Source organism: Sturnira hondurensis, unplaced genomic scaffold (assembly GCF_014824575.4).
Source record: "Sturnira hondurensis isolate 20B ecotype Veracruz unplaced genomic scaffold, ASM1482457v3 Scaffold0004136, whole genome shotgun sequence".
NCBI lineage: Eukaryota > Metazoa > Chordata > Mammalia > Chiroptera > Phyllostomidae > Sturnira > Sturnira hondurensis.
The window spans coordinates 27,926,252-27,945,753 of record NW_028076767.1 but is presented as its reverse complement, the minus strand read 5'-3'; the positions used below and the strand labels follow the sequence as shown (position 1 = coordinate 27,945,753).

General features: G+C 53.3%; 1 protein-coding gene across 1 annotated transcript in view; it reads left to right on the top strand.

Moving 5' to 3' along the window:
* Positions 1-19,502, top strand: part of RIMS4 (regulating synaptic membrane exocytosis 4) — a 51,536-nt gene that overhangs the window by 22,534 nt on the left and 9,500 nt on the right. The window contains exon 2 of the mRNA XM_037044137.1: positions 12,640-12,775. Within this exon, the coding sequence (XP_036900032.1) occupies positions 12,640-12,775 (136 nt within the window). The remainder of the gene's footprint in view (positions 1-12,639; positions 12,776-19,502) is intronic.

Here is a 19,502-nt window from a genome sequence, read left to right as displayed (position 1 = left end):
AGCGTCAGTGCCTAGCACAGTACTTCACATAGAGAGGGTGCTTGAGAAAAGGCTTGGTGAGGGAGGGAATGAATGAATAAATGAATCTCATTGTGTCTGAGACAGGCTCCTGCAGGGCCTGAAACTCCAGGAGATATCTCATGTAATTACTTCCACCCTGGCCTGGAAGGGCTCAGAGGACAGGGACCCCACTCTGTCATGCTCGATGCTGTGTCCTCCGCACTAGTACCAGGCCCAGCACATTTACATGGGCTGGATGCAAGAAATAAACAGATACAGGTGTAGTGGGATATAGGGACTGGCAGAGCAGAGCGTCTGTGGTTGCCCCAAGGAGGGGCACTGGCCGGCCTGAGGAGAGGGGGCGCAGAGCCGTAGAAGAATTTGCACACGAAGCGAGATGAGGAGCCTTCTCCTGCCCTTTGGAAGCTTGCCGCAACTCTTACTTGGCCAGCAATGGAGCAACTTGGGAACGAAGGGAGGGTGGTGGCTTCGCCTCCTACAGGAGGCTGGGTGGCCTGTGGCAGCCCTTCTGCATTTCGACTTCTGCCTGAGCCTCTGTCCTTGGAGTTAAAAATAGCCAAGGATGGCAGCCCAAGGACACGGAGTCTGCCTCTGCCGTGGAGCAGGGATTCTGCTGCCCCGTCTCACAGGGGGCTGCAGGGCGTTGGGTTTGCGAGGCCAGTAGCTTACAGAGTTATCCCTTCTTGCCCCCTTGAGGAGAAGCGCACACTCCTCTTTCTCCCCATCTGGGACGACTCTAAATGAGCTACGGAATGTCACAGCCCAGAGGGCCCTCTAGGCCTGGGACCTTGGCAGACATCGCCAATTAATTAAGTTGCCTCACTACCCCCCACCCCTTCCTGGGACTGGGACAGGAATCACCAATCAATCACTGCACCTTTTCTGCAAAGTCTAGACAGTCTAAGAATTCTTAACATGAGATATTTTAGGTAACAGCTACCAGGGGTGACAAAAATAAGAAGACGTTTATCATCATAATCTAGTCCAGTCCCCTCATGGTGGAGAAACTGAAGCTCAGAGGGGGGCAGAAACTTGTCTGATGTCACATAGGAAGTCCATAGCGAAGCAGGGACCAGAGCCCGAGCCCTAACCCTTCTGTTCTCTACTGCATCCTCTTCCCCTTGAGAACTGGATGAAAGAAAGGTGTTTAACCCACGGACGGCAGGCCTCAAAACTATGCAACACATCGTGTGTATGTGCGGCAGGTCGTTTTCTAAGGAAAGAGAGACTAGCTCTCATCATCATCTCAAGAGGACTTGCGCAACCCAGAAAGGCGAGGAAATCATGGAGAAAAGCGAGTGAGTGGGCTGAAGCCTGGCTACGCAAGGCGTGGACCACAGAGCGGCAGCATCGGCCTCACCAAGGAGCTGTTAGAAATGCAGAATCTCAGGCCCACCTGCGCCTGCTAAATCTGAATTTTAACTAGACCCCTGTGTGACTCATTTGCACATTCAAGTTGGAGAAGCACAGAGCTGGAATTTGGAAGCCTAAGCAGGCTTTGGTTTCCTGGATGGGTACAGGATACCTGCCGAGTGCCAGGCACCTTTGCGAGTCATGTTTCTGCCCTCATTTGAGAGCCTGGAAGCGAACCGGGGCTCCTCAGCCAGGACGGGGCCCAGCTGCTCAGCAGCTCTGCGAAGGCCAAATCAAGGGAGGTCTTTGTTTCAGCTGTTTGCAAATAAAGAGTTGAACTTCTGTCCAAGGAGTATGAGCCCCAGCCTGCATGAGGCAGGTGTGCAGGCAGGTTCTGGCCTGGAAAGGCTTAGTAAGCACCCTTAGGCGCCTCCTGCAGAGTGGTGCAGGGAGAGCCTGGATTTTAAGCAGTCGTGGCATTTGGATGAGCTGAGCGGGAGCAACAGGGGATGTGCGCTGGAGGCCGGCTCAACCAGCAGCCACCCGTGCTGAGAACAGCTCATCCCAGGGTGGGGGTGGGGGCGGGTTTCCTCCAGTGAGTGCTAGTGCCAGGTGGTTCTAGCTGGTTCCAACTGGTCTCAGCTGATCCTGGCTAGTTCTCCTGGGTCTGTTGGGCTCTGAAGGAACTGACCACGTGTAGACGGAGGAAGGCAGCAGTGGGCAGCCCAGGGCACAGACAGAAGGCCTGCCCTGGTGGGGCTGGGAGCGAGGACTGCCACCTCCTCTCCCCTCTGTGCTCACTGCACATTTTCCCCCATGTGCCTGCGTGTGCTTGGAGGATGGCAGGCCTGGGGTCCAAACCGCACAGCCCAGGCCACGTCTGGCCTTTGCAGCGGGCTTCACGTGCTGACAGAGGCCAGTGTGACCCGAAGAAGCCCTACTCACCCCCATACCACTGGCTCCTTAACGCTCCTATTCAGTGTAGAACAGGGGTCAAGAGCAGGGTCTGGGGGATGAAATAGACATATACATATACACATACACACACTGTATCAAGATATCATTACCTAGCCTGCAACTCACTGACTTAAAGTGGACAACTCCGCAGGCTTTAGTGTATTAGTTAAGTCCTCATCACCAGAGTTGCAGGGCATTTCATCACCCCCAGAAGAAACCCTCACCACTCGTCAGTTGTCATGTTAGGTGCCCTCTTACCCCAGGCCCTGACAACTACCAGTCTGCCTTTCATCACGGTGGTTTTGCCTGTTCCAGGCATTTTACGGAAAGTCATGGCATACGTGGTGTGTTGTGCCTGGCTCCTTTCATATTGCTTATTTTCAAGGTTTGCCTGTGTTGAAGCCTTTATCAGTACTTGATCCTTTTCATGGCTGACTAATATTCCGCCATCTGGATAGACTGCATTCCATTCATTCATCAGCACTGAGCCCTCGACCGTTCATACTCTCGACTGTGGGAATCGTGCTGCCGTGAACCTTGCGTGCAGCTCTGCGTGCGGAGCAGATGGATTTGTTCCGCATTCCGCCTCCCCAGCACCATGGGACCAGCAGCAGCCTGCTTCAGTCTTCAGACCCTCCGTTTCTGAGGGTTTCTGGGACCTGGGGACGCTGCTGTCCAGCCCAGAGTAGAGAGGTGACGCTACTTGTTCATAATGGCAGTTACAATTTACCGAATGCCTTTGTCTTTATCGCAGCAGCCCCCGTGCATAGGTTACGTCATTGAGCTCCGCCCCACCAGAAGCACAGGGGATTTATTTATTTCACAGCTAATGGCGATGACGGGCTAGCATGCTTCCTTGTACAGGAAATCATTTCGTAGCCTGCCACGTTCTCTTTTCAGTGTGTGTGCTAGGGGTGAGAACTTCCCCACACCTCCCCTCTACTTTTGGCTTCTTCATGTCATTAGGTGTCATTAGGGGGCCTATGTCTTATCTTTCCTTTTTGTTTGTACTTAAACAATTTTTTAAATATACATGTAGAGAAGTGAAGTGGTGGGAAGAGTTCTGGTGCCATTGCTGGTTCCCCCTCTACCCTGAGAATGGCGTGTCCCAGATCAGGCTGGCTCCTTTGTCCCGAGTCCCAGGAGAACTCATGAGACAGAGCCACAGCTGACTCACAAGGGGTGGTTCATATGAACAAGAACTAAGTCTGTGTTCCATAAGCTGCTGAGAGTTGGGGGTCACTTGTTACTGCAGCATAACCTAGTGAGAGCTGACCACTACAGTTAACCCCTGCAACAATAGGTGAGGTGGGTGCTATTATGATTTCTATTTTCTGAGGCAGCTGAGGCTTGGAGAAGCTCAGTAACTTTCTTTAATTTACCAAGAAAGTAGCAGGGGGAGGCTTCAAGTCCCAAACCCAGTCGTTCTGCCTCCAGAGCCCATCCTTTTGAGAAAATGGAAGTATGTGGGATGCGTTTGGGGAAGGATGAGGAACTCAGTGCGGATGTGCACGGGACCTGGTACGTGCGTGGTGTCACAATCGTAGTGGAGGTTTCGGGCAGATCGTGAAAGCCCTGAGTGCTGTGCCCATAGAGTCTGCCTTCGGCCCACAACCCAACTTCTCCCAAGGCTTGCTCGGCTTTCCCAGTGCAGGTGGCAGTGGCTTCCCGGAGAAAGGCAGCCACTTGTGGGGACTGTAAATCGTCTTCCTCCATTGATTTGCTGAGATGCCCCTTCTTCGGAAAGTCTTCCCACGCTAGTTGGAATAGAGTGGGTGACTCTCCCAGGATCTTCCCTGCTAGGTGCGGGACCTCCCCATCCCCCAGATGCGTTTACTCTGCATTCAGAACTCTTCGTCCTCAGTTTATATTCGATTCCACATTGTTGCCTTCCCCCTACATTCTTTGCACTTACGAGGAGTGTTCTCGGTTGTCAACGTCCAGAAGGTAGTACTTGCATCCACAATAAAATCCTATTATGATTTTATTTGCAATCCATTTTGATTCGGTATTGAAATAATTCTACTCACAACTCAAACCCTCTCTCTACTTCCAATGCTGCATCTACCCCTCTTATTACTCTTGTCATCCTGTGTATATTCTGCCCTTGAGCTCTTCTGCATTGCAATCGTAACACCTTGTGTTATAATCGCCCCTTTACTTGTCTGTCTCCTGGCAGGCTGGGAGTTTCAGCGAAGTCTGGATTTGATTCCTCTGTGCTGTGAGACTCCAGCACAGGCCCCAAATAGGCCCTTAGTAAGAGTTGGCCGAAGGAATGATAATGACTTCTCTGTTTCATCTCCCCTCCCCCTCTCCGAACTATAAACTCCTGAAAGACAATGACTATCTCTTATTAGAATCCCCAACGCCAGAAAAAAACATGGAATAGGGAATGAGCTCAGTAAATGTTACTTTATTGGGTAAGTGAGAATACATCTCATTCCAGGGGCAGTTACAAAGGACATTCCTGTACATGACCCAGTTGCCCCTCCCAAAACATTCAGATTCTCCTTGTCCAGTGTTCTTAAATCCTCATTGCAGGCTCTTTGCATCCCTTGCTCCCCCCTATTTAATTTTTCTGTAGTTATGATCACTCCCTTTTTATCCTTCAAGTCGGCTTGGAAGGAGGTCTGAGGAATTCACCACCCCTGCCCCATTCCTTAGTGTAAAGCAGACAAAAGGGTGAACTGTACTCTGTTCCGCTCTGACCTGAGATCGTGCTCCTTTGCCGTCTTGGGCAGGCTCATGGCCCTCCACTTTCTCTTCTGAAAGTGGAGATGGTAGTGGTTGTGAGGATTAGGTGAAGTCATGCAAGTTGAGCGCCCATCACAGGCTCTGGGCAAGCTCCGCAAGTGGGAGATCCTGTCCATTGCAGGATGGGGCACTTGGAGGCATCCGTGGGAAGGAACTGTGGTTCAGTAACAGCATGGGTTGGGGTGGCCTAGTTATTGTGGGGTCTCCTCTCCCAGGGAGCACCGCCTTTGCTCCGGCGAGCCTGGGCCTCCGCTCCAGGTCAGCACCGTGGACAGCTCCCCGGCGTCTGGCTGGCTGTGTGGCTGCTGCGCTGACCAGAATCCGAGCTGCATTGAATTGCAAGTCATAGCGTCGTGGTATATACAACGCAAGAGAACTAAAACGCCTCAGCATTTACGTCTAACTTACCATCGGCTGTCATTCATATCTTCATTCTAGAAGTGTTGAAAAACTGTATGTCTGAGAGCCTATGAAACGATGATAAGTTATGGGCGGTGATATCAGTGAGCAGCTGACCAGGTTCGTTACAATAGCCAGCATTTACTGAATGCCTGCTGTGTCTCACTCCCTCCCTGTCCTGGGCACTGTCTGCCCTCTGAAGGTTTATTCAACAGACGTTACAGGTGGGGAAGATAAACGTGGGCAGACAGTTAATTAACTGTTTTCCCACCACCCTTCTCCCCTCAGTCCTCCAGGCCTGAGCCTTATTTCCTCAGAACGTTGCTTCCTGCTGGAAGATAATCTAACACGTTTATCTTTTCAGTCCACATTATGCTTAACCCAGCTAGAAAGCATTTCAAACGCAGAGCCTGTGACCTAACAAGTGCCCTCCTAGGTATGTGCCCAGGAGAAACGTAAACAAATGCTCACCAAACCACATGTACAAGAATGTGTTTGGCGGAGCCATTTGCAACATCCCCAAATGGCAAACTACCTGAATGCTCATCCGCGATGGAAAGGGTGGGCAATGCTGGACGCGGAATTGAAGTAGAGGCGGGAGGCGCTTATACCGTGCACACCAACCAGGCGGACTGAGCGCTGTGTTTCAAGATGCAGTGGAATTGAGACCCCAAAAGAGGTGAAAATACAGGGCCCCTGGGGCTCAAGGAGTTTGATCAGGGAATTCTTCGTGGAAGTGGCAGCATTTGAATTCCGCAGTAGAACAAAGTGAGTGGGTGACTCAGTGAGACATGGCGGTAGAGGGAGAAAGACCGGGGCTTGAGTTCCAGCTCCACCATCCGTAGCTGTGTGTGTCCTTGGGAAAGTTACTTAACGTTCTTGATCTTCATTTTCTTCCCCCCCCAAACTGTAGTAGTGAACTCATGACTTGTTGTGAGAATTAAATGAGATGATGCCCATGTAAACACGTGGCAGGGCATCTGCCATAATGGTACCAATAATTTTAATAATAGCCCCCTTGGTCGACCCCTTACTGAGTACCACCACCCACCTAGGATGCCCTGAGGATTAAATGTTATTATATTATTACATTCCCTTATCGTTATATTTAATCCTCACAAAAGCCCTAAGAGTTTGATGAATGCCTAATAATTTATAAGTGTTATTTAAAGCTTAACTCTGGAGGATGGTTAGAATTTCTATAGGGAAGGGGAGGGAAGGAGGAAAGTGAAGGAGAGAATGCCAGAGGAGGACGTCCCTGAGGGCCAATGTGAGCGGTGAGGTGCCGGGCTGGGCTGGGCTGTGGAGGCCGAGGGAGACCAGGGGCAGGTGGGGGAGGGGATCAGGGAATGGAGAGTCTCGGATGCTTGGGTGCAAAAATCAAACCTAGTTTGGCGGGCAGTGTGGAGCCATTCTAAGGTTTTAAATAGGATTATAGCATGATTGAAAGTATGACTTATTTGTGAATTTGTATTATAAGATGAATACATTGTCTGTAAAACTTCAAGAGGCATAGAGGCATACAAAAGAGAAAATCTCCCCAGTGTGCTGGTTGGCGTATGTAAATTGGTACAGTTCCTCTGGAAAATTATTTGGCGATGCCCGCTAAAGCTGAACAAATGCCCGTCCTGTGACCCAGCAATTCTACTCCGAGGCGTGCTTCTGAAAAGCCTGGGTGCAGGTGTTCACCAGGCCATGCACTGAAGTAATTACAGCAGCAGCATTTTTAATAGTCCCAGACTGGAAAAAATCAAATGCCCATAAATAGGACTTAAATAGATCGTGGTATATTCAACAGTGGAATACTGCCTAGCTGTGATGATAAGCCATCTACAACGACGTATAAAAGTATGAATGGATCTCATACAATTAATATAATATAATATTAAATTAATATAATATATAATATATATTATATATTATAATATATAATATAATACAATATAATATATATTGTAATATATATAATATATATAATATTATACTAATATAATATTAAACAGAAGACGCTCCCTTCCCCCCTCAAAGAAAGCCATGCGCTGGGTATAAAGTTCAAAACCAGGCAAAACTCATCTCTGGTGTTAGCGGTCAGGACAGTGGCCGCCCTTGTGGAGCAAGACAGAGACGGGGAGAGGGCAGAAGGGGGCTTCGGGGGCCCTTTGAGAGCTCCGATTCTTCCCCTGGGAGCTGGTGACATGAGGGTGTCTGGTTTGCGACGATCCATCAAGCTGTCCACTGAAGGCTTGGACACTTTTCTCTATATGCCTGATCCTTAAATGTGAACGGGTTGCAAAATGGCCTTCCACCTACCTCCTCTAAAAACCTTGCTCCCGAGAGTTATTCCCCGGGAACTGTTTAGTTCACGTCCCCCCCAGGTTTTTGTGTGCCCATGCACCAAGAGGAAGATGAAAATACAAATCTACAGGTCTACAGCTTTACAGAAACCGCACTGTGTTTTATATACCATCCCACAGTGTTTTGTTTTTTTTAGCTTAATATGTCGAGGTGACCTGCCTGTGTTTCTGTGTACGTGGAGCCCGATGATTCTTTTGGGACAGTTGCTCAGCATTTTCCTATGGGACATGTCACTCTGTCAACTGGTCCTCTGTTGATGGACAGTTAATTCCAGCCTTTCACTGGCATAAACCATTCTGGGGGGACCCTGTGCGTGCACACCCCTGCGTACTTTCGTGACTATTGGTGTAGAGCAAATTAGTAGGAGTGGAACGTCTTGGTCTGAAGTGGTAAATCAGGGTAGTTAATCCGTTAATGGTTTTTTGGTGGGTTGGAAGCAGGGAGACCAGGTAGGAGGAGGCTGTTAAAATAGTTTACGCTTGAGGTAATGAGGGTGGTTGGGTATGAAAGGGATATGCAGGGAGAGGTATGAGGTAGGAAGGGCAAAGACTTTATGTGACTTGGCATTGATGGGAGAGGGGGACAGTCAGGGAGGCTCTGGGGTCCTGAGCCCAGGTGACTGGGAGGTTTGAGGACACAAGTTAGAAGGAGTTGAGTGGGGAATGTCAGACCAGGTGAGGGTTCAGTCCTGGTCAGCTTGTGTTCAGGGGCCCTGGCGCTCCATCCAGGGGGTGATGTTCAGCACGCAGATGGAAGTACTGCTCTGGACAGAGTTAAGGGCTTCAGAAAGAGGCACAGGGTCCACTCTAGGTGGCCCTCGTGTTGCTGCGAGGGAATGAAATCAGCAAGGGGGAGGGTCCAGAGGAGACACGGAATTGGCGTACGGGGATGGCGGCAGCAGTCGGAGAGACAGAGGACATCTGCTGGAATTCATGGCCACAGAGGCCAAGGCCTGATCTGAAGTGACTGGAGCTCAAAGGATGAAATAATCAGGAGGCTGTGTTGGTCCCCACCCCTCTGGCCTCCCAGTGGGTGTTACCATTGCATCCTGTACTTGCTCTTCAAAGCACTTAACACGCCTGTGCTTAGTCCATGTGATCACCTGTGTAATGCCTGCCTCCCTCCCTGAACCTTGGCCTCACTCACGTCACTCTCGCTCTGCATCCCAGGCATCGGACACGGTGATTGGCACAGAGCGGTGTTGGTTCCCGAGTGTTGGCGGGTTCGCTGCCTCCTGTGGGGCTCCAGCTACCACACGCTCTCCGCGCCCCACGAAACCACACGCAACACTCTGCACAAGCTGGAAGAAGAGGGGCCCTAGGGCCTTGCGGGAGAAGATTCAAGCTGCACAGTTTTGAGTTCTGGGTGCAGCCGGTGTGAGTGGGTGGCCAAAAGTGGGTCACTCAAGCTCCGTTTTTTTGTGTATCACAGCGGTCAGCCACAATGGGGACCCAGAGTTCACAGGGCTCCGCCCCAGGCCTCTGCTGTGGAGCATCGTAACCGTGCAGAATGAAGCTTCTCTTCTCATTGGAGACCAGGCTTAGGAGTGCGTTTAGCCTCTTCATGGGAGCTTCCCACTGAACCGAAAGGAACCCACTAGATGTTTCTTGGGCGGTTGAAAGTGCCACACTTCGGGGATGGGGCAGCAGGCCCCGGTGCGTGGCTGCGGTCGGAGCTATCATTGGGCTGGTTTAGCAAGCCATGGGAACGGAACAGAGGCGTAGAAGCCACACCACAAGAGATGGGAGTGCGTGGTCGGTGGCATGGTGGGAGAGGCTGTTCTCCAAAGAAATGTGTTGGTTGAAGGGGGTGGTGGAAAAAGTGAAGCATTGAGCAGACTTGCAGGAGGAGTGGAAAGAGCTGGAAGACGGAGAGGGGGCAGATCCAAGGTACAGAGAGGACACGGGGCGGGAGGAGGTGGGATAGGGAGAATGGGTGGCAGACTGGCCTTGGCAGGGGGTGGGTCGGCCCTCCCTCTTCGAGAAGAGGGGAGCGTCCAAGGCAGTTGGAAGGTCTGAGGATGGCGAGCTCCGGAAGTGAAAAAGGACAAGTGGGAGAAAGGTCATCTGTTGGGGCGGAGGGGGCTCTGGGGCAGGGAGTGGGAAAGCACTGGGACAGTCACTTGGGGGACTGTGGCTGACTGCATGAGCAAGTGATGGCCAGTGGATGGGTTAGATGGTGAACCTTGATGGTGTGGCCGGGTACAACTGTGGTCCCAGATGGGGACTCACGGGGTGGGGAGGGTGGCATGTCAGGGGGACACACAAGACATTGGTTTGGGAACACTTAGGGCATGCTGGAGGTCTTTCTCTGTAGTGGCTGCGGTTACCCTTGTCTGGCACCTACTGTGTGCCAGGCACTGTGGTAAACCTTCTGCCATTAACCATCTCAAGAGCTCTGTGGGGCAGACGACCACGGCCAAGGTCAGCTGGCCTGTGACCGTGCTTGGGCCGTTCACTGCAAAGCCAGGCTCAGCTCCCCTGTGGGGTCGCGCACCTGTCCTGGGGCCCAAAGAGGGTACCAGGTGTGGGTGCTTGAGACTGTAGAGTGCCCCTCAGATTTGAAGCCCACCTTTCCAATCTTCCCCCCGGGCCCCCCAGAGACTGAGTTGCCGCCGTGTTTGGTCCTGCCCTTTCCCAAGAGACGCGTGTGAGACGCTGGCGGGTGGGGGCAAGCTGGGCTGGGGCTCCAGCATAGGGCGAGGAGGGGAGGTAGATGTCGAAGGCAGGGGTCTGGTGCCTGTCCCCGGCCACAGAACTGTGCTTGTGGGTATGTGTGAGTGAAGGAGGGCTGTCTCCGTGCCTGTGAGTGTTTCTGAGTGAGCACGCGTGTGTTTCGGGATCTTTCTCAGGGCCTTGGTACCTGCTCTACACAGAGAAACAGCAATGGTGGGGATGGGACGTTGCTGCAGGTACAAATTAGTGGAAGAACGAATGGTGGAAGGAGGGGAACATAGACACAGGGATACATACATCCCCCTGTGTGTCAGGGTGACACGCATGGGAACACACAGTATCAGCTCTCCCATGTGCTTTCTTGAGGGGGTTGGCAGGCCCCTCGTATGAGGGTACATGTGTCTGTGTGACTGGCCCTGGAAGCTCAGTGCCATGGGTCCGTGGACGGGCACTGAGATGTGTACATGTACATTGTGTCTTTGCACGTGTGTTCCTGTGTGTTTTCTGAGTCCCAGGCACCTGTATCCGTATGGGAGACGAACACGTGGGCACACACTCTGAGAGACACACCCAGAGCATCTGTGTCTGTGTGTCTGTCTTGAACCAGGGGGAAGGGGACGGAGTCGCTGAGTTGGGCGGAGGGAGGCCGGGAGAAGGCCAGTGGCAGGCATCCCAGCCTCCTCTGTCTCCCAGCATGTGCACCCAGCTGTCCTGTCCAGCTGCCAAGGGAGATGGTGGGGTTTGGGTGGCGCTGCTGTGCCCCAGGGGGTTGGCAAGCACCGGTGAAGCCCCTGAGGTCTGCCAGCTCACTCCAGACTCTGTGGGGAAGATCCCACTACAGGTCCACCCCGCCTCCGGCAAAGCCACAGCCCCCATAGGGTGGTGGCTGCTGGAAGCCGTATGGTGATCACCAGGCTGCAGGGTACGGAGCAAGGAAGTCCTCCCGTGTCAAAGCCTGGCTCCCTGGCTTCCTGACTCTACGAAGTGAACATGCCACTCACCTCCATGCCTCCCTTAAAGCAGGGCAGCAGGAGCGTGCACCTCGTGGGGCTGGGGACAGTCAAGGCCGCTCCCAGGGCAGACCCTTGGTCAGCCAGCAGGTCGTGGCTGAAGCTTGCCTGTGGCGGGACCTGTCCGGGGCCCGGGCAGGGAACAAAATAGAGTTCCGTGTCCTTGCAGGGCTCACCTTGGTGGAGGAAGGTTGTCGGTAAGCCAAGACTGCACCCTGTGTGGGGGCTGGTGAGTTAGGGAGAGAGCTGCAGGGGTACCACAGGGCAGAGAGGGCAGGGGTGGGAGGGCCAGGGCGTGGTCAGGGAAGGTCTTGGACAGGATAAGGTGTGATCACAGACAGGAAGTGAGGGATTGAGCTGCTGTGGGGGAGGAGTTGTCCAAGGGGAGGGAATAGCCAAGGCAGGGGGCCATTTGTCTCTATAGGAACATGTTCTTTTCCCATTTTACAGTTGGGGAAATGGAGGCACAGAGAGGCTGAGCAATTTGCTTGGGGTCTCACAGGTGATGAGGAAGAGACTCAAGAGTTGACCCTGGGCAGTCTGGTTTCGGAGCCAGTGGTCTGAATCTGTGGTCCTCAACCCGGGGTGACTTATGCCCCCAGGGGACGTTGGGCAATGCCTGGAGATGCTTTTACTAGCGTTTACTGGGTGGAGGCCAGGGATACCTTTACGATGCGCAGGACACCCCTGACGACGAAGCAGTGTCCCATCCAAACCGCCAGCTGTGCTGGGGTGGAGAAGCCCTGCACAGCACTTCACAAGAGTGTGACACGTAGTAGGTGCTCAGTAAGTGATAGTTGAAGAGGAGAAAGGATTTGGAGAAGGTTGCAGGGGAGAAGTGAGTTCCAATCCAAAGGGGAGAAACGGTCCATGTGTATGAATCTGTTACTTGAGAGGACACAGGTGACACTGTTTTTGGGGTGGGCATGAAGGGCAAATTGCCCGGGGTGGGGCAGGTGCCGGTGAGGCTGGTGGTAGGAGGAGGTTGATGGATCGGGGGTGGGGGCCGAAGCTGGGCAGCCACCAGCCACCGAAATGCTAACCAGATGTGTCGCCTCTGTGCCTTCCCACCCTGTGTCTCTTTCCCCACCTCTCTCGGCCTCTCTGCCAAGAAGGGGACAGCCGGAGGCTGAAGGGGATCCAGAGGAGCACGGAGACGGGCCTGGCGGTGGAGATGCCCAGCCGGACGCTGCGCCAGGCCAGCCACGAGTCCATCGAGGACAGCATGAACAGCTACGGCTCGGAGGGCAAGTGAGTGCAGAGCCCAGCCTGGCTCTGGGTCTTCCCCGGCATGGGGCAGGCAGACTCAGCCTGGGAGGGGCCGGGGTTGAGGGTTGCTGGGCCATCCCATCTCCAAAAGGGAGGCGATGACTCGGGGAAGCTCCAAGGAGGAGCGGGATGAACTAGACTCGGGTGCCTGCCTGCCTGGGTCTGGCTCTTGGCTCCACCACTCACCGCTGTGTGACCTTGGTCAGGTCATCTGTCTGTGCCTCAGTTTCCTCATCTGTGAAATGAGGATAAACACTAACCTCGTAGGGTGTCATCAAGACTGGGTTCATTGTTATAAGAAGCACAGGACAGAGCTTGGCCTCCTTGGCTCCCCGCCCCCATTTGAGGCCCCACCTTGCAGCTGGGGCTCTGGCTGGCTGAAACCCGTCCCATCCCCAGCCCCTCCTAAACTGGGCATCTCCGGCCTTTGTGTGTGGCCTCACCTTGGCCGATGCTGCTGTTCCACCCACCTCCCCCGGAGACCTTCCGGAGGGGAGAAGAGGAGGAGGATGGGTGGAAGGGAACAAATATTTTCTTTAACCTGTGGAACTGGCAAGGCAACAAAACCTGGAGGAAGATATTCAGGGCATCTGAGTATCAGTGGGTCCCTGCTGACCCCTATTAGGGGGTCAGGAGGTTTCGATCCTCGTCCTGGCTCTGCCATTGACCCCCCAGGGGCCTCAGACACATTCCTTGGTCCATCTGAGCATCAAAAGGCCAGCAAGCATCTTGTCTGCTGCTTTCCAGGCAGGTCGGAGGACCAGGTCTTGGGAAGGCAGTGTGGTGCGGTGAGCAGCAACAGGAAGTCAAGCCCGTATTCCCATTTTATATATAGGAACAGGAAATGAAGGCTCGGAAATGCCACACCACTGTCTCCAAGGGCAGCGTAGGAAGGAAATAAAGTTGTGAGGATTAAATGAGTCAATATAGGTGGAAGCACCTAGAATAGTGACTGGCACGTAGCAAGTACCACTATTCACTGTGTTGGTTGGTGTTTGTTGTTGACTTAGCTGCTGTTATTTGAGTATTTTGGTCCTTGAGGTCAGTTGCATCCTAATGGATACAGCAAGCCCCACTAAATACAATCGTGTCTATAAAGTGCTTCCCACAGAGAAAGCGCAGGATAAATGTTGGCTTTGCAATGATTAAATAAGGTTTCAGATGGATGTCTTGAGCCCAGTGGAGGGAGGATTGGGCGGGTTGGAAGGTGCAGGGTCTAGTAGAGGGCAGAGTCTTGCCCTCCTGAGAGGGGCTGAGCTCAGCCAGGTGCTGCCCCTGCCCAACACCTGGGTGAGGAAGGGAAGCTGAAGGGCCAGGTGGGGACCGTGAGCTGTGGCTGGTGTCCTCTTGTTCTGGAGGTATTTTGGGACTGGCAAGACCCAGATGCCAGGCTCTGAAACAGGCAGGGCCGTGGCCATCCTCTTCCTGGGCTCCTGCCAGCCCAGCCAAGGCGTCCGGGAAGAGAGCATGCTTCAGCAGCCTCCGCCACCCTGCGGCCCTGGGCGCCTCTGGGTCTGCCTGCCCCGGGCACTGGGTCACTGGGCAGGAGCGTTCCTGCGAGTGGGCCCAGGGGTGCTCTTGTGTGGATCTTTATTTCAGCAAATGGGATTGAGCACCACCAGTGTACCAGACATCTGGGCTGGGCCCCTGGGGGACCCTGCCTTCTTCTGACAAAGCGACTGTCAGTGGTGAGAGCTGCAAAGGGCAGGTGGAGAGAAGTGGGGAAATGTGGCGTCCTACCCAAGTTCTTGGGGCTGGGGGAGGGGTGCGCAGGGGTGGGGCCATTCCCTCAGTGAAGGTCCTTGAGCTCCAGGTTGTACTGTACCAGGTTAGAGTGGCCTTGGCCCTCGCCGTTCAGGGCGTGGTCCACAGTTCCGCAGCATCGGCATCTGGCAGGAGCTTGGTGGAAATGCAGCCTCTCAGGCTCCCCCCGAGACCCCCGAATCAGTCCGCAGTCAGCAGGGTCCCCGGTGGCTCCTGTGCACACGGAGGTGGAACGGGCCTGGCTCACAGCAGTAGTGTTTGGGGCTGATACTCACAGAGCTCGGGCTGTGTGTGGACACCGTGCCGTGTGCTTGTACACACATTCACTCACTCACTTCTCAGAGCAACCCGATGACGCCGGCGCTGTTCTTATCCGCACTTCACAGACAAGAATGTGGAAGCCGAGAGGGATGAATTACCTTGCCCAGGGAAGGTCACGCAGCCAGTCAGTGGCTTCCAGTGCTGGGGTTCAAATCCAGGTGTTTAGAGTCTGCCCTTAACCATGACACTTTCCCTCATTTAATGGCTGTGCCTGTTTCCAGAGGTCGCTGATCCCAGGGTGGTTTGATGGCCAACTTTGGCCACCAAGGGCCCTGAGTGTTCTCGCCGTAGGCCCCAGGATGTCAGACTGATCCGGGTTTTTCCCTGAAGCTGGGGAAGGGCTTTCTTCCCAGCCCTTAGCCCCTTAGGCCCTTAGCCCCTTAGCCCCTTAGCCCCTTAGCCCCTTCTACCGGCTTGAAGATTGGGGTTCTGAATGTCAAGGATGGAAGGGAACAGCTGTGGGTCTGGCGACCAGCCAAGCCCTGCCCCCACCAGCAGGCCCATCTCCCCCAGACAAAGAGTGGGCGTGAAGCCCCCTGAACAAAGACCACAAAGACAGTATCTAGGGGGGTGGGATGGGATGGGAGTAATAGACAGAAAACTGTACTTGAAAAATAATTAAATAAAAAAATTGGAGGAAAAAAATAAATTAAAAAAATAAAAGACAGTATCTCCCCGGAGAACCCTGAGATACTCCCTGGGGACCATCTGCTTTAGTGTGGCTTCCTTGGGACCCGACCCAAGACGTGGATCCTAGTGTAGGTTGGTCATGGGAGGTGAGTCCAGGTAACCATGGTGGAGGGGCCGGTGGGGGAGATGGGGCAGGGGAGACATCTAGTAACTTGTGCCTTGAGAAGCCAGCGGCCATGGTGGGCAACCAAAGCTTAGTCCTGATGGGGACTCCCAGCCAGTGTGGAGCATGAGCTCAGAGTCACCCCCTAAGAGGTGAGGGAACTAAAGGATTTATTCTCTGACTCTCATTGGGTGCTGGGGGGCCGCTGCTCCGGGTAACCCTCCTGCCCTTCCTGCAGGGGGCACAGCGGACCCCAGGGGTAGTGAGAAGTTCCTCGGGGGCCAGAAGAATGCGTGTGCTGGCAGTTAGAAGTCAGTGTGATACGGTGGAGGCATCGGATGGTACTGGGGGGTCTGCCCCAGCAGGGTCTGCCCCCCGATCCGAGTGCACCACACCACGTCCCACTGCCCAAACCAGAAACCTGGGGTTCTCTCACATGGCTCCCCTTCTCTTACATTCCAGGTTCAATCCGCAGTTGGGCTCTGCTCTTTCATTCCTCGTGATCTCTTGGCTCCATTTCTCCCCATTTCTACCCCTTTGGTGAAGCTGCCTGTCACTGCGGCCTGGACACCTGCAAGTCCCGATAGTCTGTCCCTCAGCTGTTGTTTCCTCTGGCCTCTGCCAGCCTCTCCTTGTCCCCAGCCCTGTGCCTCCCCTCCAGGCCCTGAGCCTCTTACACTCCCGTCTCACCTCCAGCACTTTCTCGCCTTGTCCCTCCTCCTGGCGCTTCCTTTCCTGCCCCTACTCTCGCTGCCTCCTCTGACTCATTCCTCCTTCAGACCTCAGCTAAGAACTGGCACGTAAGCTTTATCTCATGTGCCAGCCCTGGTTAATTGATAATAGCTCCTTGGAGTGCTGTGTTGAGAAGGGTTCTGGAGCCCAGTCCAAGCTTGGCGGGAGTGTTGGGGTTGATTAGCAATGTCTGCCCTGGGCGTGGGCAGGGAAGGTGGAACGGCACAGTCTACTATTCTTCTGATTGAATCAGCAGCTTCCAGTTCATTCTTCCCTCGTCACAGTGCCCTACACACTGTGGTAATTGTTGCGTGTGTGTGTGTCTGTCTGTCCCACTGGACACTGCGGCCTGGCCCACAGATGATGTTCTGGAAGCTTCGCTGAATAATAGGTAGGCACGGCGAGCAGAGGCATGGACAAACCCTACTTCTCCTAGTTCCTTCCCAGTCTCCTTCATCATACAGAATCGGGGCCCAGGCATCCTCTCTGTAAACCCAAAGCTCTCAGAGCAGCTGCCAGCGTCCCTCCTGCCCCTTCCCTCAGCTCCTCGTAGTCCTGAGTTGTCTGGGTCATCAGCATCCAGCTCTCTGGGTGTCTGGGTCCCTGTACCCACAGCCCTAGAAAGCAGAGTATGAGCTGACGGCAGGGCCCTCCGGGCACAGGGGCTCAGGGGCTCATTCCTACCACGGCTGTTCGATAATTGCCAAGAGCCCAGCAGGCTGGGTGGGTCATCAGACCCCTTTCCCCGCATACCTCGGCTGTTTGCAGTCATGTGCATGGAGGACAAACCAGGACTGGATGTGGCCGTGGCCTAGGAGAGGGGACTGGGGGTGAGTTACAAGCTCTTGTATTTGTTTAGCATTTGACGGTGCCAGCTTCTGTTCTGCTCTGGGAAGTTCATCTCATTTAACATCTACAGCAGCACCTATGGTTGCTGGGATCCTATGGTTGTTTATTCTGCTTCACTGAGGAGACCCAGGCTCTGGAAGGTGAAGGATGTGTCTTCGCATCTAGTGAGTGGGAGTTAGGATTCAAATCCAGGTCTGCCTGACTGGGTTACTTCACGGTTCTGGGCCTTGGTTTCCCCTTCTGTAAAATGGGTATTGGTGAGGAATACCTAGCTTTCATGGAGTTGTTACTGGTAAATGAGAATTAAGCGAGTTAATGTTGATAACCTAATCCTGTCAGTGCTTGGCTCGTGACAAGTTTTTTATAAAATAAATCAAATCCTTGGCTTCATGTCCATGAGCCACACTCTCATGGCGGGTGAGGGTGGGGCTGTGGGGAGGGGGGCATGTTTAGAAATGTGTCAAAGGCTGCAGAAAACATCTTGAATCCTGGAGTCAGGATGGTGTGATGCTCTGCACCCTGGTCTGTAGTCCATTCTGCTGCGCTTGTAAGTCTGTTCCAACCTGGTGGAAATATTAGGGCATACCTTGAGCACCGCGCACATTAGTTTACCTTTGCTCAGGTATGATTGTATCCATAAGAAACTTAGGCAAACATGGGGAATCTGAACCCACACAGGAGTGCATGAGCACACGCAGCCCTCCAATACAGCCTGCTCGCTCCGCTCCCGTGGGTTACCCACCCACAGCCTGGGTTAGATCGTCCCATTCCTTCTCCACAGCCCTCTGCCCCTTCACAGAAACTTGCGGGCTACGATATTTCTGATGCTCATTTACACAAGCAAACTTCGGGTCACCTTCAAGGTCAAGCAGCATATTTACTATAGCCCATAGGCATTTCTTAGCCTTCTAACGTCTATGATTGCTACCATTTTTACTATGTCTTTCTTTTTTTTTTTTTTGATGTGATGCTGATGTAGTATTTGGGTATTGTGTCCCAGCCCCACTTTCCCCATAAGCTCTGTGATTTTTGTTGCAGGATTTTACATGCGCAGTCATTTTTAGGAAGGCATGTTTCTTGTTATAGAGAGCTGACTGTATGGTCGGCTCAGCAAGCCTGTGGGAAGGTGGATGGACGGATGGATGTGTGCAGCAGGTGGTAGACGGGTGGACAGAGAGACCACCAACTCCTGAAGCCTTTCAGAACCACGGAACCCAAAACCTCCATGAGGGCTGGCTGCGCTGCCTTTTAATTTCAGATGCAAATGGGACAGGTGATCCACCTGGAAAAGAGAATTGAGTCAAGCCCCCAATAACCCAATTACCTCTTTGACTGTGGAGGGCATGGAAAATCCAGGGCCAAACCGAGCTCAGAGATTCGTAATGAAAGACAAATGGGTTTCAGCTCCTCAAACAAAACTAACAGGATTTGAAATGCAGATAATCTCGTTTCACCATTAACACAAAATAGAAGGCTGGTAGAGCCCAGGTTGTAATCCTGTTTCAGGGCTCTGCTTGGCGTGGGTCCCCTGGGGGGAGCCCCCTGCTGCAGCCCCCATTCTCTCCACCCCGTGGCCCAGGCTTGGTCTCTAGCATCCAGATGCCACGCTTCCTAACAGGTCGGGAATCAGAAATGCCAGGAAAACGCCAAATGTCGAAGAGGCTCTCCCTGGCCGGGTAGCAGGCCCTGGTGTCTTGATCCTTTATTCAGTCATCACATACTGTGTGCCAGGTCTCTTGCCAAGCAGCTCACCTGCGTGATCGCACTGCCTCTCTGCAACAAGCCAGCAAGGTGATTGCAATTGAGTCCTATTTTATACCTGAGGAAACAGGAGCTCAGAGAGGGTACGAAACCTGCCACAGGTCGCACAGCACTGGAATCCAAGGTCTGTGTTATGCCAAAGTCCAGTCTTAACCACCGTGTTGTCCCAGCGTGGGACCTGCTGAAGGCTTGGGCAGTGAACATTTATTGAGTTCCTACTGCACACGAGGCGTGGTCTGTGTAGTAGCTTGCATGTGGTAATCATTCACCAAGCTCTTTCCTACCCCTTTGCAAATGGATCCAATGAGCAGGGGTTTGGGGTACATTTAGAACTGATACAGCAACAGCACCCACCACTGGAATGGCTGCACACTGTCCATGAGGTAGGCGTGGTCTTATTTGCAGAGATGCCTGCAGCTTGCCCGTGGTTGACCACGAGGAATAGAAGCAGTTCTGACTTTGCCTCTGCTGCCTCTCGTCCTGTTCCTA